This window comes from Linderina pennispora (assembly GCF_002104995.1).
Source record: "Linderina pennispora strain ATCC 12442 chromosome Unknown DL89scaffold_5, whole genome shotgun sequence".
Classification (NCBI taxonomy): Eukaryota; Fungi; Kickxellomycota; class Kickxellomycetes; order Kickxellales; family Kickxellaceae; genus Linderina; species Linderina pennispora.
Window position 1 is genome coordinate 893350 of NW_024468253.1, and position 27971 is coordinate 921320.

Sequence of the window (27971 nt, forward strand, 5' to 3'; positions counted from 1 at the left end):
ACGAGAACATGAACAAGCGGTTGAGCCGCATCTATATTGATCCGTCGGTCAACACGCGTGTGGGAGAGGGCGAATCCGAGTTTGTCGATGACATCAGCGATGGAAATGCATCGACAGAGTTTTCGTCCGACTTTTCGGACTCTATTTACAGCGACGGCAGCTTTGACGAGAGCTTCGACGAATCGGACTCGAGTTTCTTGGATGCCATTGATGAAGACCAGGAGGAGAGCGATGATGACCCAAGCACTCCAAAGGTCGTGGTGCTGTCAACTGGCCAGGCACAGCTGCTTGACCTGGGCAAGACGCGTTCGGCTGCGGCTACTGAAGGCAGTGCTGGCCTGTCGTCCGCCTCAACCAAGATCCTTCAGCAGGGCAAGGACGCGATGTCCAGCGGAAGTTCTCTTCAGGGGAGCACAGGGGCGATGGAACGACAGCCATGGAGCGGCGGAGCAGTGTGGCCAGGTCTGAGAAGGCCGTGCGGGCCAAGAAGAAATCATGGATCAAGGGAGCCCCCATTGCCAGCGGCTCGTTTGGCAGCGTGTACTTTGCCATGAACACCAAGACCGGCATCATCATGGCAGTCAAGGAAGTCGAGCTGCCGACACCAGGATCGGCATCGCTGGGTCGCAAGCAGCGCATGGTTGATGCGCTGCGGCACGAGCTGGCGCTGCTGCAGGACTTGGATCACAAGAACGTTGTGCAGTACCTGGGCACGGACCTCGACGACCAGATGATGTACATTTTCCTCGAATACGTGCCCGGCGGCTCTGTTGCCAGCGCGCTGGCGAGCTACGGAACTTTCCCCGAGCCGCTGATCCAGACATACACGGCGCAGATTCTCGAGGGCCTGGTGTACCTGCACGGGCAGGGGATCATCCACCGCGACATCAAGGGCGGCAACGTGCTGATTGACCAGAACGGCAGCGTCAAGATCTCTGACTTTGGCATCTCCAAGCGTGTGGACGAGGCCGTTGCGAGCAACAAGCTTGGCAACCGGGCATCGCTGCAGGGATCGGTGTTTTGGATGGCGCCCGAGGTGGTCAAGAACACGCACTACACGTACAAGGGCGACATCTGGAGTCTTGGCTGCCTGGTTATCGAGATGATGACGGGCCACCACCCGTTCCCTGAGCTCGATCAGATGCAAGCGCTGCTGACGATTGGGCAGATGGGGCGACCAAAGATCCCGAGCGGCATCTCGGCCGAGGCGCTCAGCTTCCTGGAGGCCACGCTGGAGCTGGACGTCGAGAAGCGGCCCAGCGCACTCGAGCTTCAGAGCCATCCATTTGTGCGGGACATCCAGCCCTCCACGCCCTGAGTGATTTTTAATACGACCTAGTCCCCATTTTGGCTTGCTGCACCCAAGTGACTGCTTGCTTCATGACGCGAGGGAGTTGCAGGCCGCTTCCGAGTTGCTGCGAAGGAAAAAAACCGGCTCGATGCTGGCTTTGCAATGTCGCAGCATGGAGCTAGAAAGGCACAGCATCTGCAAATCTCTTTCCTTCCCTAGCGCAACCTCGCGCTTCGGCACAGTGTGGCAGCACGCAGTCGTGCAGCTGTCAGCACACATCAGGATTCTGCTTTCCAAGTGGCCGGGGCTGTGCGTGCGAGCGTGCGTCACTTACGTGAGCTGCCCTTTGAGCGGCTCGCGACGGAGAGCGCGCCCGGTGGCTTTCGCTGCAGTGGCGCGGACTTGTCAAATTCCATAGGTTGGAATATGCGTTCCTGGAAGCACGCCCATTGACAGGCTGCGTGCCCGAACGAGCGAGGGCGAAAGGCTTTATAGCAGTCTCGTTCTGCAAGCCCGAAAAGGAGGCCACGACGAGAACGAATATCCACTTTGGCAGCATGTGGTGCCAAAAGGCACACATGAAGGTCGCACAAAGCCGCGCTTCCCCCCACTAAGGTCCACTTTTATCCCAGCACCACCCTTTGGCCGGCCCGCTTGTGGGTTGCACTCGCCGGCGGGGGATCCCGTCTTGGGCGAGAGGTCGCGAGATCCGGTGGGTCTGTCCGCCGGTGGGCCACAAAAGGGCTCGCATCAAGCACTGAGGGATGGGCAGAGTGAGCGCCTAACCACAGTTCGATGTATGTCGCCGTTTTTTTCCGGGCTTGCCAGTCTAAGTGTGAGATTTTATTTATTTCTTTTTCCTTTCTCTTTGCTCCCTTTTCCTTACAAGATTGCGGTACTGCAAATTTTCAGCACTTTGTTTTTTCGTCATATATTTCTTGTAAAATTCGTCCTAATCCACATCTAAGGAGAACCGACAAAAAGGCCAGCGATACCTTGCCCCCGCAAAATATACAAATTCCTGTCTCTCTCTCTCTCCAGCTTCCTGTTGCGAACCTTTTTCCTGCTTTCCTAATTGCGTTTCGAAATGATTCTGTACAAGCTCGTCGTGCTCGGTGATGGTGGTGTTGGCAAGGTATGTATTTCCATTAGCTGCTGTTGTTGGCAGTGTGCTCTGCTATGTGCCTACAGCCCGGTGGTATGCAGCAAAGGGCGCCCTTCGCCTTGCGCAAGGAGGAGTGGAGGAGTAGGTGGGTCGAGGAGAGCTAAGGGCTGCCGTCCCTCTGTTGTTTCTAGCCGCCTCATGGGACAGGCAAGTGCGCTGGAATAGCAGTATTCAAAACGAGCGGGCGGGCAACTGACGGCAAGGCAGGCTCTGAAGAGCCGCAAGAATAAAGTGTGACTTGTTCTACGTGCATCTGCCAGCTCGGACACCAGCACCTGTCTAGGCGCGCAAGGCAAGGCTGCTATCGCACATGATATACCATCGACCCCGCGCCGGAAGCGGGTCAATAGTGTCCAGCTGATAAGACAGAGGCATTTCCTCAGCCCGCTATTGATCCAGACGAGGCTAGCCGGCAGCGCAAACAGCAGGACCTGTTGACTAACCCCTGCGCACCCCATCCACTACGCTGTAGACTGCGCTTACAATCCAGCTGTGCCTGAACCACTTTGTCGGTAAGTTGCCATTTCTTCCAGGGCGAGCCGCGTTGCGAGCAACCAGTCTGTGCTTTTCTGTTTCCTGGTTGCCGGCCCAATGCAGGTCCCGAACTTGCGGAATGCTATTACTAATTTCTCGTTTATCCTTACTATTTTCCACACTGACGGAAATGCCGGCTATACGACAACGCGGGATACGTGGGGCTGGTCTACATGGGCGCATCGGTTTCCTTTTTCAAACGCAATTTTTGCGGAAGGGACTGCCGTTCTTTCTTTGTCGCTGGGCGTAAACAAAAACACCTGCTTATTTTTTGCCTGTGACGGTACATGATATAGAGGTAAGCACTGGAAACAATTGGCGCATTCTCGGAAACTCCTCTTCCCCTCCCCGCATAGCGTGCAGCTGTACTAAAGCGCCACCCTGGTTTCTGGGATAACAAATAGACCTACGACCCGACCATCGAAGATTCCTATCGCAAGCAGGTTGTCATTGATGACCAGCCATGCGTGCTTGAGGTGCTTGACACAGCCGGCCAAGGTAAGGAGCCACTGTAGAAATGGGAGGCGACGCATGCATCTGCAGGCGAGAAAATGTGCATTTCATTGAGCGGCTGTGCTACTAACGCGCTGGGTCTGCCCCTGCCGTTCATGCCCACCACCGTCTTTTGGCTGTAGAGGAATACACAGCGCTTCGCGACCAGTGGATAAGGTAAGTCCGGGTCATTTTCGCTGTTGTTTTGGATTATGCAGCCCCGATTGTCAACACTCGGGCGATCTGCCGTTTGGGACGGCGCACGCCTGTTGCACGCTTGCTAATGGCAGGCGCGCTGGCGCTTGGGCTCACGCCTTGGCGCTAGTTGCTTTTTTGGGGGGCGAGGAAGCGCGGACGACCAAGCGCACTATGAGGGGCCTATTTACCTCCTATCGGGCCAGCTACTATTGCTATTATGCGGGAGCGACAAAGGCAGCAGTTCCGCCTGGGCGCGGGGCGATTCGCTGCGCAACACCCTCCCCGTAGAAACCGGTATACTAACATTGGGCCACGACTACTAGGGACGGCGAGGGATTCCTGCTGGTGTACTCGATCACATCGCGGTCGACGTTTGAGCGCGTCGAGCGGTTCCGCGACCAGATCATCCGCGTGAAGGACCAGGACCATGTGCCGATGATGCTTGTGGGCAACAAGTGCGATAAGGCGCAGGAGCGCGAGGTGTCGTTCCAGGAGGGCCAGGCGATGGCGCGCCGGCTGGGGTGCGACTTTGTCGAGTCATCCGCCAAGACGTGCATCAATGTGGAGAAGGCGTTCTACACGACGGTGCGGATGATCCGACAACAGAGGGACAGGCGAGTTGGCGGCCGCGGGGCCACCAGCACCGGCATCACCAGGCGGGAGAAGAAGAAGTCCAAGTGCACGATCCTCTAGACGCCGAGACAAGCAGCCCGAACTTTTATAGTGCTCTACTGCTGGCTGGCTAGCCGTTTGCTTTTGTTCTATATCGTCCCCCTCCCCTAACCTCCCCCTATTGCTTCTCCAAAATCACCTTGCTCTGCTGGCTTGCACATATCTCCCACACCCGTATGCCAGCAGGCAGCAGACCAACCCCCTTTGTTACGTGGAGTAGAAAAACAATAGCCTCACATGCAAACCTCTTAACCCCTCTTCTCTTCTCTAATGGCAATGGGGGAAGGGAGGATGAGACCTGCTTCGGTTCCCCGGCCTCGCGTCTCCTTGCCCACCTTGCCTGCCTCACCTCTGAATCCACCTTCTAAGCTCTCTTTCTTTTTCACCCCCTCTCCCCTTTTTCTTACTATTTTTCTCAAACTTTCTATTACTCTTTTTAGCACTCGTAATGTCAGGTCTCCTTTGAATAAGCGCTGTTGCGGTCCCTACTCGAGCCGGGGACAATGTCCTGGGCAAGAGGGAGAGGCGTTTGTGCGTGAGAGCAGTTGGATGTCAAGAGTCAGTCATGCTGAAGTTGGCCTGTGGATGGCGGTCCAAACAGAGGCTGGCAGGTGGGCTAGCCCAATGGCAGGTGTGCGCAGTGTGGAGTGCAGTCGCCGGGTGCGGGGAGGGGTGATGTGGGCTTGGCCTGGTCCCAAGGTCCGCATTTGGGCGCTGGCTATTGATGTGGAGACTGAGAACATGCTTCTGGTTTCTATGACGAGATGTCACAGGCGCCGATCGCCAGCTCTGTCGCTCTATAAAGCCAAACGGGCAGCTTGGCTGCTGTTCATCCCTGGCTTTTTGTATACTTTTCTTGTTCCTGTTTTCTTTTTTCTCTGACAACAAGCAATTTTTCGCACAAATTGCGCCAACTGCACAAACAGACCGCCATTTCGCCTTGTCCCTGTTTCTTCTTCTCCTCCTCATCTCTACCCTCCCCTTCATTTGCACAGTTATATAAATAGAAATGTTTGAGCCGCCCACGGCAGAGATAATTGCAGAGGCGCTCAAGCTGCTCGAGCCGTACACCAAGGGCGCCAAGGCGTGGTTTGAGGACGGCGACGAGGCATGGACAAAAGGGACGCTGGTGCAGCGCAAAGACGACACGGTGATAGGGATCTCGCGACTGGTATTTGTGCGCGACGACACACGCATAACGCCAACAGCGGAGCTGGTAGCGCAGACATCGGGGCTGACGATTCCCTCACAGGAGACGGGCGGGGGACTGGGACGGAAAACATCGGTGCGGGCGCCGACGGCGGCGGAGCTGCAGAAGATTGTTGCGCGCGGGTCACGGCTCACAGGCGGGCGGATCAGCTCTCTGCAGCGCGCAAATGACTCGTACGTGGTGGACATTGCATTCAGCGAGCTGGTGGAGGCAGGCGTGGACGGGGGCATTGTGCCGGCGCTGGCGAATCCGCCGATTCTGGACGGCACGGCCGACCTGACGGCGCTGAGCTACCTGCACGAGCCAGCAGTACTGTATAATCTGATGTGGCGGTACCAGCAACGGCAAATCTACACGTACTCGGGTGTGGTGCTGGTGGCAATGAATCCATTCGAGAGCGTGCCAATGTATACGGGCGAGATCATGCAGAAATACGCGCGCGGCGAGAGCGGGCACGACAGCCCGCACTTGTTTGCGATTGCAGAGGATGCGTACCAGGGGATGGTCAAGGAGCAGCGCAACCAGACGATCATCGTGTATGGCGAGTCGGGGTCGGGCAAGACAACCAGCGCAAAGTACATCATGCGGTACTTTGCACAGGCACACCATGCCGATACAAATTCGCAGCAGATGTCGACAGTCGAGAACCAGATCCTGGCGACCAACCCGGTATTTGAGTCATTCGGCAACGCAAAGACCACGCGCAATGACAACTCGTCGCGGTTCGGCAAGTTCCTGGACATCAAGTTCGAGCGCCGGCGGCAGCAGATCGTCGGCGGTCGCATCCGCACATTCCTGCTCGAGCGCTCGCGCGTCGCATACCAGCCTCCGACAGAGCGCAACTACCACATCTTCTACCAGCTTTTGGCAGGCGCCAGCGCAGAGCTGCGGCGGCAGGTGCGGCTTGACGGGCGGTATGCAGGCTGGGAGGCGTTTCACTACACATGCCAGGGGGGAGCCGGGTTCGGGACGATTGCGGGGGTCGACGATGCAGCGGATTTTGGCGAAACAGATGCGTCGCTGGAGATGGTTGGGATTGACGGGCAGCAGAGGGGCGATATCTGGCGCACGCTGGCAGGGATCCTGCACCTGGGGAATGTCGGGTTTGCCGGGTCGGAGACGATCGGGTCGTATGTGGACAGCGGGTCGGAAGAGCAGTTTGCGATTGCGGCGCAGCTGCTGGGCGTGGCGGAGGCCAAGCTGCGGCAGTGGCTGACGAAGCGGCAGATTGTGACGCGGCACGACCACATCCTGGCCAAGGTCAACAAGACCCAGGCGCTGGTGATCCGCGACTCAATCGCCAAATTCATCTACGCCCGGCTGTTCGACTGGATCCTGGGGCCGATCAATGCGTCGCTGATGCCGGCGCACGTGGACGAGAGCCTGACGTCGTTTGTGGGCGTGCTGGACATCTACGGATTCGAGCACTTTGAGCACAACTCGTTCGAGCAGTTCTGCATCAACTACGCCAACGAGAAGCTGCAGCAGGGGTTCAACCATCCACGTGTTCAAGCTCGAGCAGGAGGAGTACCGGCGCGAGCAACTGACCAACTGGACGTTCATTGGGTTCCAGGACAACCAGCCGTGTATTGATCTGATAGAGGGCAAGCCAATCGGCATCCTGGCGCTGCTGGACGAGGAGTGTCGGCTGGAGCAGGGCTCCAGACAAGACGTTTGTGGAGAAGCTGTACAGGCAGTTTGCGGCGCCCGACGGCCCACAGCGGCGGCAGGTGGAGCAGCCAGAGATGGCCGGATATTTCCGCAAGCCGCGGTTCTCCAACTCGGCCTTCACGATCCGCCACTACGCACACGAGGTCACGTACGAGGGCGACGGGTTCCTGGAGAAGAACCGCGACACAGTGCCCGATGAGATCCTGGATCTGCTGTGCGCCAGCGACTTTGCCTTTGTAGGCCACGCTGGCCAGCGCCGCGCGCGATCCGGGCCCAGCCAGCCCCCACACCCCGGCCATGTCGCCGGTCATGCGTGCGTCCAGCCCGGCAGTCTCGCCGCGGGCCCTGGCAGCCAAGTCCGGGGCGGCTCGGCGGGCAGCAGCGGCGGCAAGCGCCGACATTGGCAGGTGTGTTCAAGAAGTCGCTGGCAGGGCTGATGGCGACGCTGTCGGAGACCTGAAATGCACTACATCCGCTGCATCAAGCCCAACGAGGCCAAGGCGGCGTGGCGGTTCCAGGCGCCCATGGTCCTGTCGCAGCTGCGCTCCTGCGGCGTCATCGAGACCATCCGCATCTCCAAGGCCGGGTATCCGTCGCGTGTGCCCATTCGCACGTGCAACGAGCGCTACGCCGTGCTGTTAGACGCCACGCCCACCTTCGATCTGCTCCCGGCCTACCAGCAAGGACGAGCTGCAGCCGCAGGAGCGCGCGCTGTGCCTGCACATTCTGCAGGCGTGTCTGCCCGACCCCGGGCTGTACCAGCTGGGACTGACCAAGGTGTTTCTGCGTGCTGGCCAGTGGGCTGTGCTGGAGAAGAAGCGCACGCTGATCTTTGAGCGCTCCGCGCTGGTCATGCAGCGCTTTGCCCGCGGCTTCCTGGTGCGCCAGGGCTACGCGCGCATGCGCTCGGCCGCCGTGACCATCCAGCGCTGGTACCGCGACCATCTGTTTGCCCGCCGCATCGACCAGTTCACCAGAGCCTACGCGGTCCGAGTCATCGAGAGGAACTGGCTCGAATGCTGCCAGCGCCGCCGCCGGGCGCGCGAATCCGCAGGCGCTACGTCACTCCAGGCGTTGGCGCGTGGTGTGCTGGCGCGCCGGGACTTTGGCGCCGCACTCCGCCAGGCACACGAGCGCGCGGCCGCTCAGCGCCGCATCGAGGACGAGCAGAGACGCAAGCAGGCGGAGAGTGAGCGGCTGCGGAATGAGCAGGCACGGCGGAACGCCGAGAAAGAGCGGCTGCGGGCGTCGACGCAGGCTGCGCGGCAAAAGGCCATACTGGCCGCTGAGCAGGCGCGCAATCTTGACGCCGAGATCTCCGAGCTGGAGGAGGAGATTGAGCGAGCCAGGCACATGGACGTGTTCAGCGACTCGGACGATACGTCGCTGGGTGGCTCGTTATCGCAACTGCACCCGGTGCCGCGCACGCCCACATCGGCCGATAGCGCAACTGTCGGGTTTGGCCGGCTTGTGTTCGCCGAGTCAAAACCCCACCGAGGTATTGCGGGGCCGTGCCCGCCAGAGCTCCAACGAGGCGCGCATGAGCCTGATTGCTGCTGGCCGCGCTGAGCGCCAGCAGAGCACTGCCTTGCCTGTGCTCAATCCGCAGCAGCCGCGTCGCGCAGAGCCGACCAGCAGCGTGCGGATTGTGCCGCCGCCGCTGATGTCTGTCGAGAGCAGCATTGCGGAGAGCCCGACCATTGCCGAGCCGCCGGATGCGCGACATGGATCCGCTGAGCAAGGACATTTACGCCTTGATCAACGAGTTCAGCATAGTCAGCGACGGCCGCTATGGCGCCGTCGACTCGCACCGCATCATCAAGACCGAGCCCACGTACAAGTCGCCGTCGCTCAGCCATCCAGTCCGCCCGGCCTGCCTACCCGCACGCCTACTTTGCCCAGGCCAGCACCTTCCCCGCACCCGGCCTGCCGCACAAACTGCACCACCAGACATCCGACATTACCATGGGTGCCCAGATCTACCCGCCGCGCCGCTCCTGGCTACACGGCTCCGGCACGTCGCCCACAAGCCCCAGTTTTGTCGTCGGTAAGGTCGACGGCACATTGCCTGCCCCACAGCCAATGTATGCCAACCCGCAGTCTTCGCACTCAGCCAATGCGCTGACTATGCGCCAGCCGCTGCAGAACGGGAACCGCGCGACACTGCCGGGCGACCAGCGCACTCACCGCCGCCAGTCGTCGCACTCGAACATGTCTGTCACTTCGAACCGCACGCAGTCGACTGATATTGCGGGCGGCCGTCATACAGCTGCCAGGGCGCGTGCATGGGCTAGCCGCCAGAGGAGATCGTATGTTCAGTGCCTTTTCGTCGGACTCACGGTCCCGGTCCAGGCAGACTTCGCATGATATGCTGGTCTGCGTCTGATCGCGACGGTGCAAGCTCGATTGAAGCACAACTTCAGACCGCGATTCCGCGACCAGGCCGATGTCATATAGATTCCAGTCACCCGAGATCCAGTCTTCAGGGTCTGTTGGATCAGTGAATCCAAATATAACTTTACTTGTGTCCGAATGTGCAAAGAGCTGCGTTTTGGTGACAAGGAAAACTCTATCTGACGCTGGATAGTATTTATTGGCCCGGGTTTCGGAACATCCTCGATGAGGCTATCAGTAAAAACGGATTTCTTGAATATGTGGATAATCCTTGTATAGTTGCCTTGGCTGAAGTGATCCTGGACCTCTTGCAGATAATATTCAGGAACTGACTGACCCTTTTAGCGTGACGACGTTTGTGATGAACTCATAGAGCGGATCAAGGATCAAATACTAATGGAAAACGTGATGTGTACCCTTAAAATATTCAAGGTGTCGTAGCTTACTAGCTGAACTTCGGACTATCCAGGGAAATATGGTGAAGTGCCTGTGTTGCTTATCATAATGATATGACTCATCATCATGGAGTGATATACTTCAACACATAGATGCTTCCAATAAGGGTAACTGAGATAATAAGCGATAAAGAGTGGTGCGGAGATATGAAGGCAAGGAATATTTAGCTCCTTCAAACTTGACCAGCCAACAGAATTAATAGATACTGGAATATAGTGCTCAACTTCAAGCCTAGCCCATGTGGCAACTGAAAATGAGCTGAATATGGACTCTGTGAATGTGCTGTACTCCTGGGTGTCCTCAACAGCATTGTCACTCAAGCGTAATGATATCCTTTCGCTAAATGGAAAGCGTAGGTTCATTTGTGTAAGAACATCAATACCACCGACAATATTGAGTGAGTCAAATGCGACAGAAAGATGTGGAAGCAAACAGGTTTGTGTCTGAAGGAGGGATGTGAGAAAGCGACAGAAGCTTAATTTTCGGCATATGGATCTTCCTTAAAGCTGCTGTGATGTATATGCGCTGCACTATGGCTGGGGTTGCTGTCTTCGAATCAGCTCGAAGTGGTGAATAATGCAACTATTACCTTTAAGCTCTGAGAAATCGAACGAGTCACTGCTCTCTGAAGTAAAAGCATCTCCACGAGAAATTAGGTGGAATATCGAACAACTCCAATTCACGAAGATTCGGCGTATATATGTACGGAAGTGTGGTCTGTCCCGGGCTTAAACGAAGAGTGAGGTGGGTAAGCCATTCGTAGAAGGAATGGCATGTGAAAATAACTGGAGCTCCGCTCATATATTAGAGTCGAAAGTTGATGTAATTTAAATTGATAAATTTGGACAGAGGGTTGTGGTATTGTATCCTCTTTAAGAGAGACATGATATGGATGTTAAGGCTGGTAGATGCATATGAAGATATTGGGAAATGGTATCACCCATATCGGTGCTATTTTCATTCTGCCTGCTATTTGTGAAACAGATAGTGAGCTCTCAATATTATAAATCACAAATAGATGGCCAATGTGTTTTGTTAAATAGCTGCCCATTCAAAATTCTAATAAGATGACCAGAGGCAACATATCCGTCGGACAGTAATAAAAAGCTGGAGAACATATTTTGATAGACCATTTTCCACGATGAGTTTGATGTTGGATTTGACCTTTTCCAGGTCAGAGGCTGAGTTCAGTAGAGGTGATATGTAAGAGATGCGCGTTCATAGAGTCTCGGTAAAAGTATCCTCCGCCACTCTCTGCAGACCCAAGAGAGAAACGTAATTATGCGCATAGCCAACTAGGAGTCTTTCGAAATGCGTAAAAAAGGATCCTCTCCAAAGCCCTCCCGTGGATGTTGTTGAAGGTGGCCATGCTTAAAGTGTAGAAAAATGGAGAAAGTAGAGATGAGAGACAAGTGCTGGCAACACAGCAGTTTTCGCTTCATGTTATGCACATTTTGAAAAGCCTTCGATCCCTTTGCACACATTCCCTTTGTCCTGTACACTATACCACCTTCACGTTGATGTATCTATGCTAAGATTAAGAAATTAGAAAGTTATAATAGTACACGGATGTATCCACTTTGAAGCCCGGTGACAACCATGGCAGAAGGCGACGACACCAGTGCAACAGCTGTGACTGGGCCAGTTCCTTCTGGCACAGACCATCTGGTGAGCGACCGTCCATCGTCTTGTGCTTTGGCGCAGCATTCTCGCAATAATACACAGAGCCGTTTCCGCGATACGACGCATACGGCGGTGGAGTCCCGCTGGTCTCACTGACAGCAAATGAGCGATCCAGTCCTCTCCAGGATCCCAGTACCGCACCATGGCGTCATTTCCTGCAGACACGAAATACGGCAGCCCGCCCGAATGCGCAATAGGCATTGACACATGCGCTGCGCTTGACGACATCACCCTTGACGTCCTGCAGGACTGCGCGCGCATACACACACTGGCCATGTGCTGTTTCCGCAAGTCAAGCGCACATACATCGCCGGCAGCAGTGCCAACCAGCAGCGTCTCTGGCTTGAACATAGACAGGCATGTAACCGGGTGGCCCATGAAGTGGCGGTACGTCTTGACCTCGATGCGGAAGCGCGTGTCGACCAATGACAGCAAGCCGGCCGAGGAGCCAACAATAGCAAACGAGCTACCGACTGCCAGCGCAGTCAGCCGCCCGTAGGCTGGCTTGAGCTGCACAGCATTCTGCAGCGCCAATGTAGCAGCATCCAGAAACAGCACGCGCGACAGCGACGTCGCCGCAACCAACGAGACGCCATCCAGGGTCTTTGCGAACCCCATGGCCACCGCATACTCGCCATTATCAAGCGCCATCTTCGCCCAGCTGCGCCAGCGACTTGGCTTTGTGCAGCAGAATGGAGCCGTTATCCGAGCTCGACGCGACGCACCCCATGGCCGGCTGGAATCGCCAGCGCGGTGATACGGCCGCCCTGCACCACCGACGCCTTCGACCGGCACACTGCGTTCCGGCGGAAAGGCATTGGCGTCGAAAACACGCACGGAGCCGTCGCTGCTGCCCGAGACAAAATAGGTGCTGGAGGCGGCCACCAGACATGTCACTGCGTCGTTGTGCTCGGGGATCTCGGCCACCAATATGCCCTGGGGCCGCCAGCCCTCAAGGCGCTGCCTGCGCGGCGGCGGCGGCAGGTCGAGCTCCAGCGACTTCTTGTGCAGAAACATGCTCAGCGACGGCGTCTCCTCTTGGATCTGCGGCTTCCACGGGTCGCCGACGGGCTTCAGAAACATGATCCGCACCTCGGCCCCAATGTCGCGCACGCTGATGAGCCGGCCGGCAGCATTGGCGGGCCGGTCGCGGCGCGGGTTGCTGCTGGGCTTGCGCTTGCCGCCGGTGGCATTGCTGGTCTTTGCTATCTCCAGGGCCATCATGGCCACGTCTTTTGCCACCGGCAGCCGCGCGCGCCTGGATGGCCAAATCAACCAGCTCCCTGGCCCCAGGCCGCAGCGCCGGCACGTCCATGCAGAAGGAGCCGACCTCAACCAGCTTGTCCCACAGCATGGCCGGCGACAGCTGCGGCATGAGCCTGACCAGCGCCCGCAGCGCGCTGAGCACGACAAACACCTCGGCGTCGGCCAGGTTGACCAGCGGCACGATGTACTCGCGCGCGGCATGGCGGCTGATCTGGGCGGCGGCAGCAAACACCACATCGAAAAAGGCTGCGCGCAGGAACCAGCAGTCGCGGTCATTCAGATACGTGATGATATGCGACAGGCTCTGGATCCCGCGCTCATACAGCTGCGGAAACGCACACAGCAGCACATGCTTGACCTCGGCCTTCGTCAAACGACAGCTTTCCGACAATCGCACGCAGCTGGCTGCCTATAAAGTCTGTGCGCGGCGGTGCTCCCAGCAGACAAAATGCCGTGTCTGCCAGCTCGCCGAGCACCGAAGCCAGCATGCAGCGCACGTTGACGCTCTTGTCGTCCGGCCACATACACGAGCTGCGGCGCCAGGTAGTCATCAAACAGGTTGGCGTTTATCGGCGTCAGCTTGTCGAGGTCGCCCACCAGCGTGTGTATGGCATAGACGGCCTCCATGCGCACCTGCGGCGACGCGTCCTGCGCCAGAGTCACCAGGTACGGCAAGATGTGGTCAGCATCGCCCTTCATCGGCCCGCGGCTGCACTTTTGCAAGATCTTTATGCCCAGACACCGCGCACTCGGCTTCTGGCAGTTGCGGATATTGGCACAGGCGACGCTGGCTGTGATCTCGCATGTCTCGTCGGTAATCTCATCGGATTTCCTGGTACAGTGCGCGCATGCGCAGATCAGCGTCGGCCTGGTCCATATAGGCGGCTATGGGGGCTCTGGGGAACACGCCGGCCCAGCGGTCCAGGTACTCAGCAGCACTGAGACGAGCCTCAGGGTCGATTTGGATCATGTGCAAAACAAGCTCGGCGATCTCGCCATCCGAAATGCCAGCGACAAGCTCCTCAGCCTGGACCTCGCCCTTGCGGTACTTGAGCAGTCCGCGACAGACTGAATAGCGGGTTTCCGTCTAAGAACAGCTCGGCAATAACGCAGCCGGCAGAAAACACATCCATCGCCGGCTGCAAGGCCAACACGCCGAGCGCGTCCATCAGCTTGACTTTGCCAGCAGCTTTGTGATCTCGCTGCGCGCGTCGAAGAACCGCTCGGGCGCAATGCAGCAGCACTGCCGTGCAGCCGTGTCAAAGTAGAAGTTGAACTCTGCCGGGATCGTCCGCCGGCAAATACGTGGGCTTGAAGGGCGCAAAGTCGGCCAGATAGGCCAGGTTCCAGCTGGTCACCACGACATTCTCGCTCTTCACGTCGCCGTGCACGACCCCGCGGGCGTGGGCCTCGCGCAGGGCGACCAGGATCTGGAACGGCAATCCAGCGCTTCTCGGTCACCGACAGGAACGGGCGCGTGCTGACGCGGTCATACAGGTTGTTGTGCAGGTACTGGCGCAGGATATACACGGCGCGCTCGTCGCTGACCACTGTCGCGTTGGCCAGGATGTGGTCGGTTCCGGCGAGCTTCTCGTACGTGCTGCGCAGCGACGCGATGTAGGGCGCCAGGTCGAAAGCTGATGCTGACTGGTCGCATAAACACAGTGCAGTGCCAGCCGGCCCTCACGCGGGTGGTGGCACTGGATGGTCTTCATGAAGCGCGTGCTGCCCAGCATTCGGACGTGCTGCAGGTTCTCGCCCAGCTCGGCCTCCAGGCTGCTGACACCCATGGCCAGCGGCGGCTGCAAGTCGGCAGCGGCTACGAGTGCATGCGACGCTGCTTGGCCCATTTACGAATATATATAGTGCTGTAATTAGCGTGCGAATTGAACAAGAGCGGTGTAGAATTACGTGCAAAGCGAAGAAGGAAAAAATAAACGGTGTATTGTGGCTGCACCAGTGACGCAGGCCTACAGCCCAGGTCACATGATGCCAAGCGCCTTTTTGATCTCATCTCTGCTGGCCTGCTGCTGCTGCTGCTGCCTGCTCGCCGGGCTGCCTGTTGGTCTTGCGCCTTGCCGCGGATCGTCTGCAGGCCCTCCTGGATCATCTTCTCGACGCGCACCTTGGCCTCGGAGGCCACGTCAGGCTGGGTGAAGATCTCGGCGAAGTGGAACGACAGCCACAGATACAGCGTAATGCCCTTGTGCCACTGCTCCAGCACCTTCAGCGCATCCATGTTGGTCGGCGCGCGCGCCGGCAGCGAGATGACATCCATGACTTTGCACTCCTTGTGCTCGGCCACTGCACGGGCAAAGCGCACAGGTGCACGTGAGCACAATCGGGTCGCGCACGTTAATGGGGGCATACAGGAACTGGTAGCGGTCGCGCACGCTCAGCGGCAGGTCCTCGATGGCCTCGGCGATGCTCTCCTGATCACGGAAACTGCACAGAAAGTAGTTGTCGCTGACAGTCGCCACGTCCTGGAACATGCGCCAGAGCTGCGAGAACTTGACGTCGGGGAACTGGTGCGAGAACATCTCGATGGTCTCGCTGGTCGGCTTCAGCCCCGCCGCATCCAGCGCCGGCGGCATCCGGTTCATGGTCGTGTTCAGGAACCGCAGGTCGCGTGATTCCATCGTCGTGACGGTGCCGGCGCCGGCGCCCGAGCCAAACCGCCCGGCGCGACCGCCGATCTGGCGCGTCTGCGACACACTGATAGGGCGGTTCGTGACGCCATCGAACTTTGACATGGTGACGAAGATCACACGGCTGATGGACAGGTTGATACCCATGCCGACAGCGTCGCTAGCCACCAGCACGTCGTAGCCTGAGTCCTGGGTCGTTGAAGAGCCGCGCCTGCTCGACGCGCGCCTCGGGCGGCAGGCCGCCGTAGATGACCGGCACATTTAAGCCCAGTGGCCTGCTCGATAGTGTTTTTGATCTGGAAGATGCCCTTGCGGGAAAACGTCACCACGCAGTCGCCCTTGCGCACATTGCGCCAGTTGCCATTCAGCGACTTCTTGTCGACGGTGAGCTGCCCGAGCCGCGAGTACTCGCGCACCTCGACCTCCTCGTCCAGCTGCGCGCAGATGCGCTTGACAATCGGCACTGCCGACGGCTCGCCGCACAGATGCAGCTCGCGGGCCTTCAGGCTCAGCAGCGCGCTGGTCCACGCCCACCCGCGCTGCGGGTCCGAGATCATCTGGATCTCGTCGACCACCGCCACGTTGTAGTGCATCGCCGGCGCCATCTCAATCGTGCATGCCAGCACGCTGGTGATGGGCAGGCCCGAGATGTCGTAGCCGATCGGCGTCACCTTGCCGCTCTCAAAGTCCGGCCCCCGCCGCTCCTCGCCCGTCACCAGGTTGCACGGGATCCCGGCGCTGGTCATGCGGTTGTACACTTCGTATGCCAGCAGCCGCAGCGGCGAGCAGTAGATGCCCTGCTGCGCCTGCTGCAGCCGCTGCAGCGCATGGTATGTCTTGCCCGAGTTCGTCGGCCCCACGTGCATGATGATCTTGCGCGGCGTCTTGCGCGCTCCTCCCGACCACTCGTGCGGGAACCGCAGATCCGTGATCTTGCGCAGGTACGTGATGTTCTGGAATCACATCCGGCGCCTCCTTCGCCAGATACCCGAAGAACTGGTTGATGATGATGCTGTCCAAAGCATTCCGCCCATCGCGCACCAGCAGCGGTACCAGCCGCTCCGGCGCAAGCCGATCGATTTTGTCGGCCCGCGCGTCTGCGATGAACTTGTCCGCCCACTCGACAAACTCCGCCGTGCTGATGCCAAAGTCCATGCACCGCTTCAGCGCATCGCCCTTGTGTCGGAAGTGCTCCAGCTGCAGGTCCCGCTGCACTCGCGAGAACTTGCTGTCGATGTCTGCGTCCTGCGGCCACCCAAGCAGGTTGTTGCTCACTCGCACATGTGTCGGCGCTGCGGACCGGGATCGGGATCGGGTATGGTCAGGCTTTATGACGTTATCATCACCCTCGATTCCTGTCTCCATATATGAACTGACGTTTTTACGTGTATCCTCGCGGTCCTTAGCTCGTAGGCCGGGCTGCAGAATGCTTTCTATAGGAAGCAGCTGATCTGTGCGCAACCGGGGACAGGTGATAGAACCGGCTGGTTAACAATGTCCATGCGCTTCTAGTGGCTGATCTCCCAGCCCCTGCCCGTATCAACCGTGACGCCCTCTGCATGCTTTTTTGCCTTTACGAAATGAACGCTATGAATTGCTGAAGGACAGCAATAGGAATTGTCAAAGAAACAGAGGCGAGCTGCGAATACCACTCTGTCTCATCGTAATTTCCAAAAAAGAATAGCTGCGCTTTTGATAATCACCATGATTGATCTGCTAATATGATCACAGTATCCTCCACACATCGTCACTGTTATACATTGCAAGTTGTGAGGGTATAATGTATCTACCTGTACAAGCATTGGTAGTAAATCAAGCCACCAGTGATGATCTGGGGTCTAGCTGCTAAGGTGTCCATGGTTCTTTCTAATTTCCTTTATTGTCCTCCTGGTATCTGGCTGATGCGGCTCTAAAAAGCCACAGCTAAGAGTGCCAGATCTGAAGAAGCGGATAATATTTACTAGTTTCAACATTGCTGCCAATGGCCAGCTTAGAGGAATAAAAGCAGAATGATATTTCTGCGCATGAAAGCCTAGATGCAATTAAATATCTAGGTATAAATATCTCTGAATACAACTGTTTTGACACTGCTTGGACATATCTGTAGTAGTTTAGACTGGTCACAGAGTGTTGTATAACTGATCTTTATCCTTAGATCCACGCCACAGTGTGTACGCAAGAGTATAGTGGCCCACTATATAGTTCAGTACACGCCAGCGCGTCAGCAGCTCTCCTTAGCTTCTTTACTGTCACTAGTTAAATACCACGTTAAGTTACCAGTATCACAACACAGAGCCTGCTATCTGAGTTTTTCTTCATTCACTAACATTCATTCCATCTTTATTTTAATCGCTATGGATATGAAGCATAAAAAATATCTGCATATACTAACCTTTTTGACGATTGAATTTTTGGGTTTGAATGTTTTAAGGAGGGAATGCCTAGGGAACAAAAGAGAGAGCTGAAAAGGGAGAGCCGAGCGTTTTGGTTAATAGCCAAATCCTCACCAGACGCAATGTTGCACCTTACTGGACACATCTATTGTCAGATTCAGAGGTGTGAGTCTGGACGCACATTGACATGTGCTTGACCTGAGGCATCGGGGTCATTATTTCTGCTGGTATCGATGCCTAGGTTTGGCAAAACGCAACACGATGACCATATGCGTGATTTATGATATGTAAGCAATATATTAAAGCTGATTACGGATCTCCACGAAGCTAGCACTAAAATAGATATATTGGATATGTGGATATCCCTGCATACTGTCTTGGTTGAAGGTGGTCCTGGACTTCTTGAAGATAATATTTGGGTACTTTGACCTCTTCTAGCGTGATGACGTTTGTGAATGAACTCATAGAGCGGATCAAGATCAAATACCAGCGGTGAGCGTGATGTGCCATCAAAATACTCAAGGTACCCTAGCATACTATTAAAATTCAAATCATCAGGGAGATATGGTAAGATATCATGGTGCTTATCATACTGACAAGACTCACCATCAGGAGTGATATACCTTACACGCAGCCTTTTTAATAAGGGTAGTTGAGATAATAAGCGATAAATAGTAGTACGAGAAATGAAAGCAATAATAGCTAAATCTTCCAAATTTGACCAACCAACAGAGTTAATGGATACTGGGATATAGTGCTCAACTTCGAACTTAACCAGTGTAGCAACTGAAAATGAGCTGAATATGGACTCTGTGAATGTGTTGTACTCCTTGAATGTCATGGACAGTATTGTCACTCAAGAATATTGATATCCTTTTGCTGTATGGAAAGCGTAGATTCATCTGTGTAAGAATGTCAATACCACCGACAATATCGAGTGAGTCAAGATGTGACAGAAGATGTAGAACAAATAGATTTGTGTCTGAAGAAGGGATGTGAGAAAGTGACAGAAACTTAATTTTCGGCATATGGAACTTCCGTAAAGCTGCTGTATGGGAATGTGCACCACTGTGACTGAAGGTTGCTGATTTCAAACCAACTGAAGTGCTTGAGTAATGCAATCTCATACTCTCAAGCTCTGAGAAATTGAACGAGTCACTACTTTCTAAGTGAAAGCACCTCCAGGAGAAATTAGGTGGAATATCGAACAACCCCAATCTACGAAGATTCCGGTGTATCTATGTGCGGAAGTGTGGTAAGTCCTGGGCTCAAACGAAGAGCGAGGTAAGTAAGTGAACTAGAGAATGAATGGTGTGTCAAATTGATTGGAACTTTCATCATATCTAGATGTGAGAGTTGATGCAATTTCAAATTGACAAATTTGGATAGAGAATGAATGGCACTGCTATAATTTATATGATAGACTGATATGGATGTTAAGGCGGTAGATATGCATGAAGGTATTGGGAAATGGTGTCACAATTATCGGCTCTATGTTCTCCCTGGTTTCTATTTGTTAAAGCAGAAAGTAAATCGCCAGATATTCTTAGAGAGTTAACAGATGGCCAGTTTGGTTTTGTTAAATAGCTGCCCATCCAAAAGTTCAATAAGGTAACCAGAGGTAATATATCCCTCCGGAACAGTAATAGAAAGTCTCCGAGCATATTTTGATAGACCGTTCTCTACAATGAGTCTTGATGTTGGATCTTCCATACAAGCAGCTCAGAGGTTAATTTAGCCAATTGATACAAATGAAAGCGCGTTCATAGAGTCTCCATAAGAGTATCCTCCGCCACTCTCTGCAGACCCAGGCAAGGACTGAAACATTTACGTAGTTCCTCAGTAGGGGAATATAAAAGAGAGACATCGTTCAATGGCGTAAAAAAGGATTCTTTCCAAAGTCTTTCTGCGGAATGTCATTGAAGGTAGCCATGTTGTAAAATGTAGAAAAAGTGGCGAAAGTAGAGATGAGAGACAGATACTAGCAACAGCAATTTTCCAAGTCCTAGTATGCACATATTGACAAGTTGTCAATCCTCATGCATATACTCCCCTTATCCTACACACTATACCAGCTTGTGTGTAGACGGATTTAGATATCAATACTATGTATTAAGAATACTAAATTTATATCTACCACTGACATGCAACTGCACTAGAGTATATTATCCATTTGCCTCTAGTGTATTTCCTACTTTTTGATCTATTCTAATGGATCTTTTTCTTTTCCAATTAGTATTTCTGGAGCTGTACTGTATAATGTATTCTACCTATATGTACATTATTCAGGACATAATTACATATCAAAAAGTTAATGCAAAGGCTTTACCTTGCACCATTCCCCTTAGAATGAATCAGGGCTAGCATTACTTAACGACAAGCTACATAAGTAGTTGTATTATGCATGGTAACAAGATATAACTTGAGTTGAGAAAAAGATGTATTATAAATAATTATACGACAAAATTAACAATATTCTAGGATTCGGATGTCCGGGATAACAATAACGGGTTGGGCTGCTACCAAATGCATGATAACTCAAAGCACCTGTACCAGTATCACCACCAACCAGCGACTGAGTGGGGCCATATGCAATATCAACGGTAGCAGAAAGCAGCGAATCGCCACCAAGCCGTGTCTTTCTGTACTTGCGCAAGTTTTGTCCTAGCAGCACCGTAGAACCAGTACAAGTGCATGGGCAGGACAAGCAACATCAGCTTCCAAATGAACCGGAACTCTGAGTATCCTGTAGAACTTGACCATCATGATTACGTGCATCAGGATGCGGGTTAGAAAGAACGTCAAGGGCGAACAGAATATCGCTCCGCCATTCTTTGCGCATGTGGCCCAGTGCCAGGACGATTGTCGGCAGCTCGTTGTAGCACATTAAGACGAAAATGGCTGATACGCCATGTGCAGCCAGGTACAGTACTATGACAATATATAGTGTGTGGTGGATGTACCCGGTCAGCACCGATATTGTCGACCGATAATAAACCAGGCCTAGTGCCAGATCCCAGAACAGGTACGCAAGAAACAGGACCAATCAGCATTTGTGAGAAGGTGTCGGTGTACACGATCTTGCTGACATCGAATCCGCTAGCAATCAAGGTAGCCACGTATGGCAATGACCCGGTGGTGACCACCACACATGTAGTGAATGTCAGGATCCACGCTAGCTGCTTTTCTGTCGTCAGAGCGCCCTGGTACCGAATGCTGTGGAAAATGACGTTGAATGCGGCAGAGCTGACCAGGAACCCGATGCGGAATTCGCCCGACAGAGAATCCAGCCAGGCAGACATAATTAAAAAGAAATGGATAAGAAATGGATAAGAAATGAATATAACGAAAGCGGGGGAGAAAAGGAGAGGAGGTATTACAGAACAGGTAACAGGAAAAATGGTGTGAGCGTTCACAGTAGGCACTCATAAAAGTGCGGTAGTGATTTGCAACAAAAACCGCAATCGATAGTGTGTAAATTGGGAGAATTGGGTGTGTTGGAAGATGAAAACTGGTCGGTTGTGGTTGATGCCTAAGGCTACCGCCAGAAGCTAAATATAGGGTGAAATAAATTGGCAGGTTGCCCAAATGATATGCCTCCCGTGTGATTCGAATTGGAACGCACGCGCAATAAAGTCTTGGATGTCAGCGCGTGTTAATAGGACCAGTCACAAAACGTATATTGTTCTACTCGTAAAGAAGCTGCAGAAAGCTGGCGCTTTAACTCGCAAACTGTGGCAGGCTATGGCAAACTGTGGCAGGCTGTGGCAAACTGTGGCAGGCTCAGCTGTGATAGGGCTGAAATGAACAGAATTGCTGTGAGGAATCGCTGAATAGAGGTGGACAACAATGATATAGCAAAATAGGTGGAGGGTAGGATACTGGTGCGTTGTGGTTAAGGACTTGGAGAAACAAAGGGAGCAGGCGATGGAGAAGAGATTGCAGTTCTTATACTGTCCCATTTGCAAAAGTGCACGTAGCGTCTATATCTGTGCAACGCAGATGTGCAAGGGATGACACCCTTTGCTTTCGACCATGACCCTCTGTCGCGCAATTCATATTGGCTTAGAAACTGCCAGAAGAAAAACATAGTCCTGTGGGCCATACATTTGTGCAATAAATTTTTTCACTGGCAGCTGCACGACTGCCTTGCATATTAACACAGCGTGACAGTGGGAGGCGGTCCTATCGCAGATGGCTATTGAGCAACATGTACGCCATCGGTGCAGGGCAAAGGCTCCTGGGAGACCGCGGCCTGTGACGGTGCTGCCGTGGGTATGTTGAGCCAGATGCAGTTTGCGTTGGACGCAGATGGCGGAGGCGATTGGGATAGCCGGGTCTGCGGACAGGCATTGGCTGCGGACAAGCACAAAGTCACGTTTTTGGGGAGGAGAAGCGATGAAAATAGCTCAGAAAAATCTGGCCAGCTTTTTTGTTCGCTTTTGCAATTTTCTTTCGCCTCGAATTACTCCAACCCACACAATGCAAATTCTCTGCGACCTGCCGACACGTACCACGGTTGCATTCTCCGTATGTGACACGCGACCAGCAGCCGACCTCATGGCCCAGCTGTCGATGCGGTTCCCAGACCTCGGAAACATGTACCTGACTGGGCGGCACGGACTCGACCTAAACACAGCGCTGCACTCCCTACATCCCTGGGTGACGCTCAAGGGACGGCTCGTTGGCGGCAAGGGTGGGTTCGGCAGTCTTCTGCGCTCACAGGGCAGCAAAATGTCCAAGGACGCGCCAGCAAACTACGACAGCTGCCGGGACCTGTACGGGCGGCGGCTGCGCACAGTAAAGCAGGCCAAGGAGATCATTGAGAATGCAGCACGCGACGAGAAGGCCCGGGAGGAGGCCCGGGAGAAGCGCAAGCGCAAGATCGAGAAGGCGCTGGAGGAGCGGCCGGCCAAGGTGCATCGGTTTGAGGATGTCGACTACTCGCGCAGCTGCGAGGAGATTGTCGAGAAGACCAAGCGGGTGACGAAGCGCGCGCTGAGGGAAAAGAGCAAGGAGGCGGAGGTTAAGGCGCCGGTGGTGCCGCTGTTTGACGGAGACCTGGACGAGATCTCGTCGGAGAGTAGCTCGGAGTCAGAGTCGGAGGAGGCGTGAGCTGGCGGGCAGGACCAAAGCCCAGCGATCGGCTTCCGTCTTGGGGCTGCCCGTGTGCAGCTGTCGTGCCCTCCTGGGATCATTACAGGACCAGGGGCGGGGAGCTGTGATATAACTAGGCGGAGTCCATGCGCGGCGCCTCTTTCTCTTCTCTGTACTCTTTTCTTTATTTCCGCAAACAATCAACGCAATAAACCACGCTATGGTAGGTCGGTCTTAGCAGATGGCAGCATGTGGGGGGAGAGGTGAATCCCTCTAGTGCGTCGTGCGGCAAGTTTCGAATAGCTTAAATAGACACTGGCGGCGCCCGACGTGCCCTTTTCACCCTGCAACTCACAAGTTTTCAGTTCTATTAGCTTTCAAGAACACTCCGCGCAGCGATTCCCCGGCGCTTCCCCCTAGCAACACCCGTGACAACACGAAACGCCTTTGCAGCTTATACGCACCGGTTCTTCACTACGACACCAATGGCAGGCAACACAGTAATCCCGACGACGCTGACGTCTCTGGCAGAGCTCGACAAGGTCAGCGACAAGACGCTGATCCGCTCGTTGGCGTATGTTGACGGAAAGTGGGTGTCTGGCGCATCGCAGCAGATGTTTGCGGTACTGGATCCGGCGACGCAGCAGGAGATTGGAAGGCTGCCGAACATGGACGCGGCGGATACGCGGGCGGCGATTGAGGCGGCGACGACGGCGTTTGAGAGCTGGCGCAAGACGACAGCCAAGGAGCGCTCGCTGCTGCTGCAAAAGTGGTACCAGCTCATTATCGAGAACCGCGAGGATCTGGCGCGGATTATGACCCTGGAGGGCGGCAAGGTAGGTGGGGGAGTCGAGTGGCATGTGTGGAGGGGATCGCTGGCTAATTGTGCAGGCAACTAATGTGTGTACTTATGTGTATGTACGGGGTAATGTGGCGGGGGTCATGCGGACAATCGCTAATATGCGCTATTCCGTGTCGGGGACATCGGGCGGTCAACGGGGGCGTTTGCTGTAGCCGTACGCTGAGGTAAGTCAAGCGGACGAGATTGGTGAGGTGGTGCTTTTTATGTGCAACTAATGGTGGTGGCAGCGTAGGCATTTGGCGAGATTACTTACGGTGCGTCATTCATCGAGTTTTTCGCTGAGGAGGCGAAGCGCGCTTACGGCGACGTGATTCCGTCGCCGCTCAGGAACTCGCGGATGCTGGTGACGAAGCAGCCGGTGGGCGTGGTGGGGATCATCACGCCGTACAACTTCCCGAACGCGATGATTACGCGCAAGGCGGGGGCTGCGCTGGCGGCGGGCTGCACGGTGGTGGTGCGGCCAGCGCACGAGACGCCGTTCTCGGCACTGGCGCTGTGCGAGCTGGCGGAGCGGGCCGGGATCCCCAAGGGAGTGATCAATATGGTGACGGCGGAGTCGACAACGCCAGAGGTGGGGCTGGAGCTGACGACCAACGCGGCGGTCCGCAAGGTGTCGTTCACAGGGTCGACGGCGGTGGGCAAGCTGCTGATGGGGCAGGCATCAGGCACGATGAAGAAGGTGTCGATGGAGCTGGGCGGCAACGCACCGTTCATCGTGTTTGAGGATGCCGACCTGGACGTGGCGGCCGAGCAGCTGCTGGCCTGCAAGTTCCGCAACTCTGGACAGACGTGCGTGTGTGCCAACCGCATCTACGTGCATGAGTCGGTGTATGACGCGTTTGTGGCCAAGTTTACAAAGTTGGTGAGCGACCGGCTGAAGATCGGCCACGGGCTGAGCGCCGATGTCAATTTTGGCCCACTGATCACCGAGTGTGGGCTGGCCAAGGTCGAGGCGCAGCTGGCGCGTGCGTTGCAGAGCGGCGGCGAGGTTGTGCTGGGCGGGCATCGCGTGGAGGCGCTGGCGCCCGGGTACTTCTTCGAGCCAACAGTGCTGACGGGCGTGACAGGACAGCGCGCCGATGGCCTGCGAGGAGACGTTTCGGGCCGCTGTGCCCGATCTTTTCGTTCTCCAGCGAGGACGAGGTGGTGCGGCGCGCCAACAGCGTCGAGGTGGGGCTGGCCGGGTACTTCTTCAGCCGCGATGTGGGCCGGATTTTCCGCGTGGCCGACGAGCTGCAGGTGGGCATGGTGGGCGTCAACACCGGCATCATCAGCACTGAGGTTGCGCCGTTCGGCGGCGTCAAGGAGAGCGGCGTGGGTCGCGAGGGCTCGCGCTACGGGCTGGATGAGTACCTCAACATCAAGTACATCAATCTGGCTTTCTGAGCAATCTCCCGCTGCAGACCGCGGAAGCTCCGGGCCATCGGATGATGACTGAGATAGCGCTTTTGTGGCAGGCCATCTTTTTTCTTCTCTAACTTTTTTTCCCAATTGCACCTTTTTTGTTTTCATTACATTTGTCAAAATGCCGCAACTACGGCTGTTCGCAGAGCTAGCAGGTAAAACACGCGCCCTCGAGGGGGAAGGACGGCTTAGCGGATGGCCCAGGCAGCATCCCAGCAGATGCAGGCGGTGACGTTGGCAGCACGGGCTGACTCCCTCCTCCATTCATTGATAGGACACGACGACCGCGTGTGGCAGGTATCGTGGGATAAGACCGGCACGCGGCTGGCGACGTGTTCGGGCGACAAGTCAGCGCGCGTGTGGGCGCCAGTGGCCGGATCGTCCTTCTTTGATGCACCCGGCACGGCCATAGCACCCAGCACCGGCGATTCGGCACGGACCTCGGCGTCATGGCAGTGCCTGGACACAATCGACAACGCGCACAAGCGCACCGTGCGGTCGGTGTGCTTCGAGCCCGGGTCGCAGACAACCCTGGCGACGGCGAGCTTTGACGGCACAACGGCGATCTGGGCGCAAGAGGACGGCTCGTATGAATGCGTGGCGACCCTGGAAGGCCACGAGAACGAGGCGAAGAGCGTAGCGTGGAGCCCGGGAGGCCAATTGCTGGCGACATGCGGGCGCGACAAGAGCGTGTGGATCTGGGAGGCCACGGGCGAGGGCGACTTTGACTGCATCAGCGTTCTGATGGAGCACACGCAGGACGTCAAGGCGGTGGTCTGGCACCCGAGCCAGGAGCTGCTGGTGTCGTTCTCCTACGACGACTCCATCCGCGTGTGGCAGGACGACGACGACGACTGGTACTGCGCAGCCGTCCTGTCTGGCCACTCGTCGACTGTCTGGGGCGGCGCCTTCAGCCATGACGGCCGGTTTTTGGCGTCGGTGAGCGACGACCGCACTGTGCGCATCTGGGCAGAGCAGAAAAAAGAGGCCCAGAGCGACGGCTTTTATTACCGCCCCGAGGTCTCGTACCAGTGCGTGTCGGTGGTGCCCGAGTCCGTGCATGCCCGCGCCATCTACTCGGTCGCGTGGAGCGCTCCGGCCGATGGCGCGCCGCTGGGCTTTGTGGCCACCGGCTGTGGCGACAACTCGGTAAGGGTGTTTTCCGCCACCGGCGACGACAAGGTCGAGCTGGAGCTGGCAGCCGAGGTGCAGAATGCCCATGGTCTGAGCGACATCAACTGCGTGCAGTGGAACCCGCAGCACCCCAGGTGGCTGGCCACGGCGGGCGACGACGCCATCGTGCGCATCTGGTACCTCGAATAGAATAATTCAGCCTTTTTTTTTTTTTGAATATTTATCGATTTAGATAGTACAGAAAAAATGGCTGGCCATGAGGTCGATTCGGCTCCTCTGCCTGGCCAGCCAAGTTGCTAGGACAAGTACAAAATGCGAATGGGACGATGGCGTTGTGCCACGCCAAGCGGCGTGCGACAAACGCAAGGGGTGGCATAATGGAGCAGCTTATGTTGCTCCAGCCGCCACCCTTTCGAGATAGAATGGAGACGAATGTGAGATAATCCCCCCTTCGCTCTCTCCTCGAAGGGCGGCGGGTGCTGCTTTTTTTAGCGGGCGTATGCATGGGATGTCTAGCTGGAGCCGTATCCCGGCCCCATCAAATGGCAGACATGCTTGGCAAACTCCTCGTTGACCGACTTGCCGGCCTGGTTCAGTGGCACCTTGCCCAGCGGCGCCTCGTCCGGGAACGACTCGGTCGCGACCATCTCGGACTCCTCCGACAGGAACTCCCGGAACTCGCGATCCCGGCTCTGCAGGTACTGGTGGAAGTCCACTGGATTCAGGTGCTCCGACGCCGTATACTGGTTGATGCTTGTGTACATGCGTGCTGGCATGCCTGACTTGGGCACGCGACTGGCAATACGGGTAACTGGGCGCAAAAAGCTCATGGGTATTTTGGTTGGTAAGAAGGTTTTTTTCTGTTCGGTGGTCGAGAACGGGGTGTGGAGGAGAAATGGAGAAGAAAAAATTTCCTGGAGAAGGCTACATGGTGCTCAATTTATAGCTGTTCCAGCCGAGTCCTCTCTCCGCCCCCTAGAATCGTAGAGAAACTGGCCACCTCTTTTTTGGCGGCAGGGATTGTGATGGTCAAGGGAAATGTAGCTTGGCCCATCCCCGGATCGATTTGGAGCTCGGGTCACATGCGGCCCTTGCGCCCGTTTTAACGCGAATGTGCAGGCCATGTGATTGGCTTCGCGCATACTCCCCCCGCGTTGGTCCAGAAATTTTGGCTGGATTTTTTTTTTGCCATTCAGTTTGGCGCCATCTTGGCTGGAGTGGTACGAGCCAACTGACTGCATGTCACATGTGCGCGCAACGGACAAATATCTCCAAAAGGCACCCAGCTGCAGAATGTCCCTAGGGGAATATTGCCTTGTCTGGGAAATAGGTGCAGGAATATGGGCGATGGCCAACTTGTCCAAACATACAGCTAGCCATGCGCATGCTGTGCGACTGGGC

The 27971-nt window shown here is 55.6% G+C and overlaps 12 protein-coding genes across 12 annotated transcripts; 6 read left to right on the forward strand and 6 right to left on the reverse strand.

Annotated features, from left to right (window-relative positions):
• Positions 1-436: 436 nt before the first annotated feature.
• DL89DRAFT_222452 (kinase) lies at positions 437-1318 on the forward strand (the record flags this gene model as incomplete). Its single annotated transcript, XM_040884585.1, has 1 exon — positions 437-1318. The coding sequence occupies one exon, from the start codon at positions 437-439 to the stop codon at positions 1316-1318; it is 882 nt and encodes a 293-aa protein (XP_040744382.1).
• A 1060-nt stretch (positions 1319-2378) lies between these two features.
• DL89DRAFT_274698 (small G-protein Ras2) lies at positions 2379-4373 on the forward strand (the record flags this gene model as incomplete). Its single annotated transcript, XM_040889224.1, has 7 exons — positions 2379-2426; positions 2929-2968; positions 3287-3288; positions 3395-3488; positions 3626-3659; positions 4004-4294; positions 4322-4373. The coding sequence occupies 7 exons, from the start codon at positions 2379-2381 to the stop codon at positions 4371-4373; spliced, it is 561 nt and encodes a 186-aa protein (XP_040744383.1).
• Positions 4374-5361: 988 nt separating this feature from the next.
• On the forward strand, positions 5362-9690 carry DL89DRAFT_292407 (P-loop containing nucleoside triphosphate hydrolase protein; the record flags this gene model as incomplete). Its single annotated transcript, XM_040890301.1, has 10 exons — positions 5362-7013; positions 7051-7234; positions 7284-7447; positions 7488-7640; positions 7688-7865; positions 7918-8714; positions 8758-8898; positions 8942-9095; positions 9136-9579; positions 9646-9690. 10 exons carry the CDS (start codon positions 5362-5364, stop codon positions 9688-9690), a joined length of 3912 nt encoding a protein of 1303 aa, XP_040744384.1.
• An 85-nt stretch (positions 9691-9775) lies between these two features.
• DL89DRAFT_266933 (uncharacterized protein) lies at positions 9776-11264 on the reverse strand (the record flags this gene model as incomplete). The annotated part of the gene is made up of 8 exons (XM_040887303.1): positions 9776-10044; positions 10074-10140; positions 10164-10253; positions 10275-10582; positions 10673-10723; positions 10754-10810; positions 10967-11077; positions 11156-11264. Coding segments are annotated over 8 exons (831 nt in total), but the record flags the coding sequence as incomplete, so codon positions are not given.
• A 328-nt stretch (positions 11265-11592) lies between these two features.
• Positions 11593-14933, reverse strand: DL89DRAFT_266934 (uncharacterized protein). The gene is made up of 13 exons (XM_040887304.1): positions 14696-14933; positions 14494-14669; positions 14310-14462; positions 14142-14204; positions 13938-14080; positions 13561-13864; positions 13422-13538; positions 13043-13396; positions 12600-12975; positions 12492-12562; positions 12036-12417; positions 11761-11883; positions 11593-11734 (listed from the first exon to the last, which is right to left on the reverse strand). Exons 1-13 carry the CDS (start codon positions 14880-14882, stop codon positions 11637-11639), a joined length of 2547 nt encoding a protein of 848 aa, XP_040744386.1. The 5' UTR covers positions 14883-14933; the 3' UTR covers positions 11593-11636.
• Positions 14914-17310, reverse strand: DL89DRAFT_266935 (uncharacterized protein). Its single transcript, XM_040887305.1, is given in 6 exon segments — positions 14914-15071; positions 15158-15336; positions 15356-15862; positions 15934-16633; positions 16722-17099; positions 17143-17310. The coding sequence occupies 6 exon segments, from the start codon at positions 17239-17241 to the stop codon at positions 15015-15017; spliced, it is 1920 nt and encodes a 639-aa protein (XP_040744387.1). The 5' UTR covers positions 17242-17310; the 3' UTR covers positions 14914-15014.
• A 748-nt stretch (positions 17311-18058) lies between these two features.
• DL89DRAFT_266936 (uncharacterized protein) lies at positions 18059-19279 on the reverse strand. Its single transcript, XM_040887306.1, has 3 exons — positions 18930-19279; positions 18503-18883; positions 18059-18449 (listed from the first exon to the last, which is right to left on the reverse strand). Exons 1-3 carry the CDS (start codon positions 19099-19101, stop codon positions 18373-18375), a joined length of 630 nt encoding a protein of 209 aa, XP_040744388.1. The 5' UTR covers positions 19102-19279; the 3' UTR covers positions 18059-18372.
• A 75-nt stretch (positions 19280-19354) lies between these two features.
• On the reverse strand, positions 19355-20013 carry DL89DRAFT_140979 (uncharacterized protein). Its single transcript, XM_040883436.1, has 2 exons — positions 19905-20013; positions 19355-19755 (listed from the first exon to the last, which is right to left on the reverse strand). Exons 1-2 carry the CDS (start codon positions 19938-19940, stop codon positions 19510-19512), a joined length of 282 nt encoding a protein of 93 aa, XP_040744389.1. The 5' UTR covers positions 19941-20013; the 3' UTR covers positions 19355-19509.
• Positions 20014-20807: 794 nt separating this feature from the next.
• Positions 20808-21735, reverse strand: DL89DRAFT_140987 (uncharacterized protein). Its single transcript, XM_040883437.1, has one exon. The coding sequence runs from the start codon at positions 21373-21375 to the stop codon at positions 20875-20877; it is 501 nt and encodes a 166-aa protein (XP_040744390.1). The 5' UTR covers positions 21376-21735; the 3' UTR covers positions 20808-20874.
• An 820-nt stretch (positions 21736-22555) lies between these two features.
• DL89DRAFT_292409 (uncharacterized protein) lies at positions 22556-23188 on the forward strand (the record flags this gene model as incomplete). The annotated part of the gene is made up of 1 exon (XM_040890302.1): positions 22556-23188. One exon carries the CDS (start codon positions 22556-22558, stop codon positions 23186-23188), a length of 633 nt encoding a protein of 210 aa, XP_040744391.1.
• Positions 23189-23390: 202 nt separating this feature from the next.
• Positions 23391-25847, forward strand: DL89DRAFT_266938 (aldehyde dehydrogenase; the record flags this gene model as incomplete). Its single annotated transcript, XM_040887307.1, has 5 exons — positions 23391-23397; positions 23663-24006; positions 24265-25061; positions 25127-25591; positions 25711-25847. 4 exons carry the CDS (start codon positions 23391-23393, stop codon positions 25416-25418), a joined length of 1440 nt encoding a protein of 479 aa, XP_040744392.1. The 3' UTR covers positions 25419-25591; positions 25711-25847.
• Positions 25558-26759, forward strand: DL89DRAFT_274700 (putative cytosolic iron-sulfur protein assembly protein Ciao1; the record flags this gene model as incomplete). Its single annotated transcript, XM_040889225.1, has 2 exons — positions 25558-25591; positions 25711-26759. The coding sequence occupies 2 exons, from the start codon at positions 25558-25560 to the stop codon at positions 26757-26759; spliced, it is 1083 nt and encodes a 360-aa protein (XP_040744393.1).
• Between the last annotated feature and the right edge of the window lie 1212 nt (positions 26760-27971).

Coding starts and splice junctions, on each gene's coding strand:
- DL89DRAFT_266934 (XM_040887304.1), bottom strand. CDS start 14,882: ATGGGCCAAGCAGCGTCGCATGCACTCGTAGCCGCTGCCGACTTGCAG. Junction 14,463..14,493: donor GCACGCGCCCGTTCCTGTCG/GTGACCGAGAAG, acceptor TTGCCGTTCCAG/ATCCTGGTCGCCCTGCGCGA. Junction 14,081..14,141: donor ATGTGTTTTCTGCCGGCTGC/GTTATTGCCGAG, acceptor GGACTGCTCAAG/TACCGCAAGGGCGAGGTCCA.
- DL89DRAFT_266935 (XM_040887305.1), bottom strand. CDS start 17,241: ATGCAGAGGGCGTCACGGTTGATACGGGCAGGGGCTGGGAGATCAGCC. Junction 17,100..17,142: donor GGTTCTATCACCTGTCCCCG/GTTGCGCACAGA, acceptor AGCATTCTGCAG/CCCGGCCTACGAGCTAAGGA. Junction 16,634..16,721: donor AGCGGCTGGTACCGCTGCTG/GTGCGCGATGGG, acceptor ATGTGATTCCAG/AACATCACGTACCTGCGCAA.
- DL89DRAFT_266936 (XM_040887306.1), bottom strand. CDS start 19,101: ATGCCGAAAATTAAGTTTCTGTCACTTTCTCACATCCCTTCTTCAGAC. Junction 18,884..18,929: donor AAGGATATCAATATTCTTGA/GTGACAATACTG, acceptor ACACATTCACAG/AGTCCATATTCAGCTCATTT. Junction 18,450..18,502: donor ACGTCATCACGCTAGAAGAG/GTCAAAGTACCC, acceptor CCTTCAACCAAG/ACAGTATGCAGGGATATCCA.
- DL89DRAFT_140979 (XM_040883436.1), bottom strand. CDS start 19,940: ATGTCTCTCTTTTATATTCCCCTACTGAGGAACTAC. Junction 19,756..19,904: donor TTCCCCTACTGAGGAACTAC/GTAAATGTTTCA, acceptor GACTCATTGTAG/AGAACGGTCTATCAAAATAT.
- DL89DRAFT_140987 (XM_040883437.1), bottom strand. CDS start 21,375: ATGTCTGCCTGGCTGGATTCTCTGTCGGGCGAATTCCGCATCGGGTTC.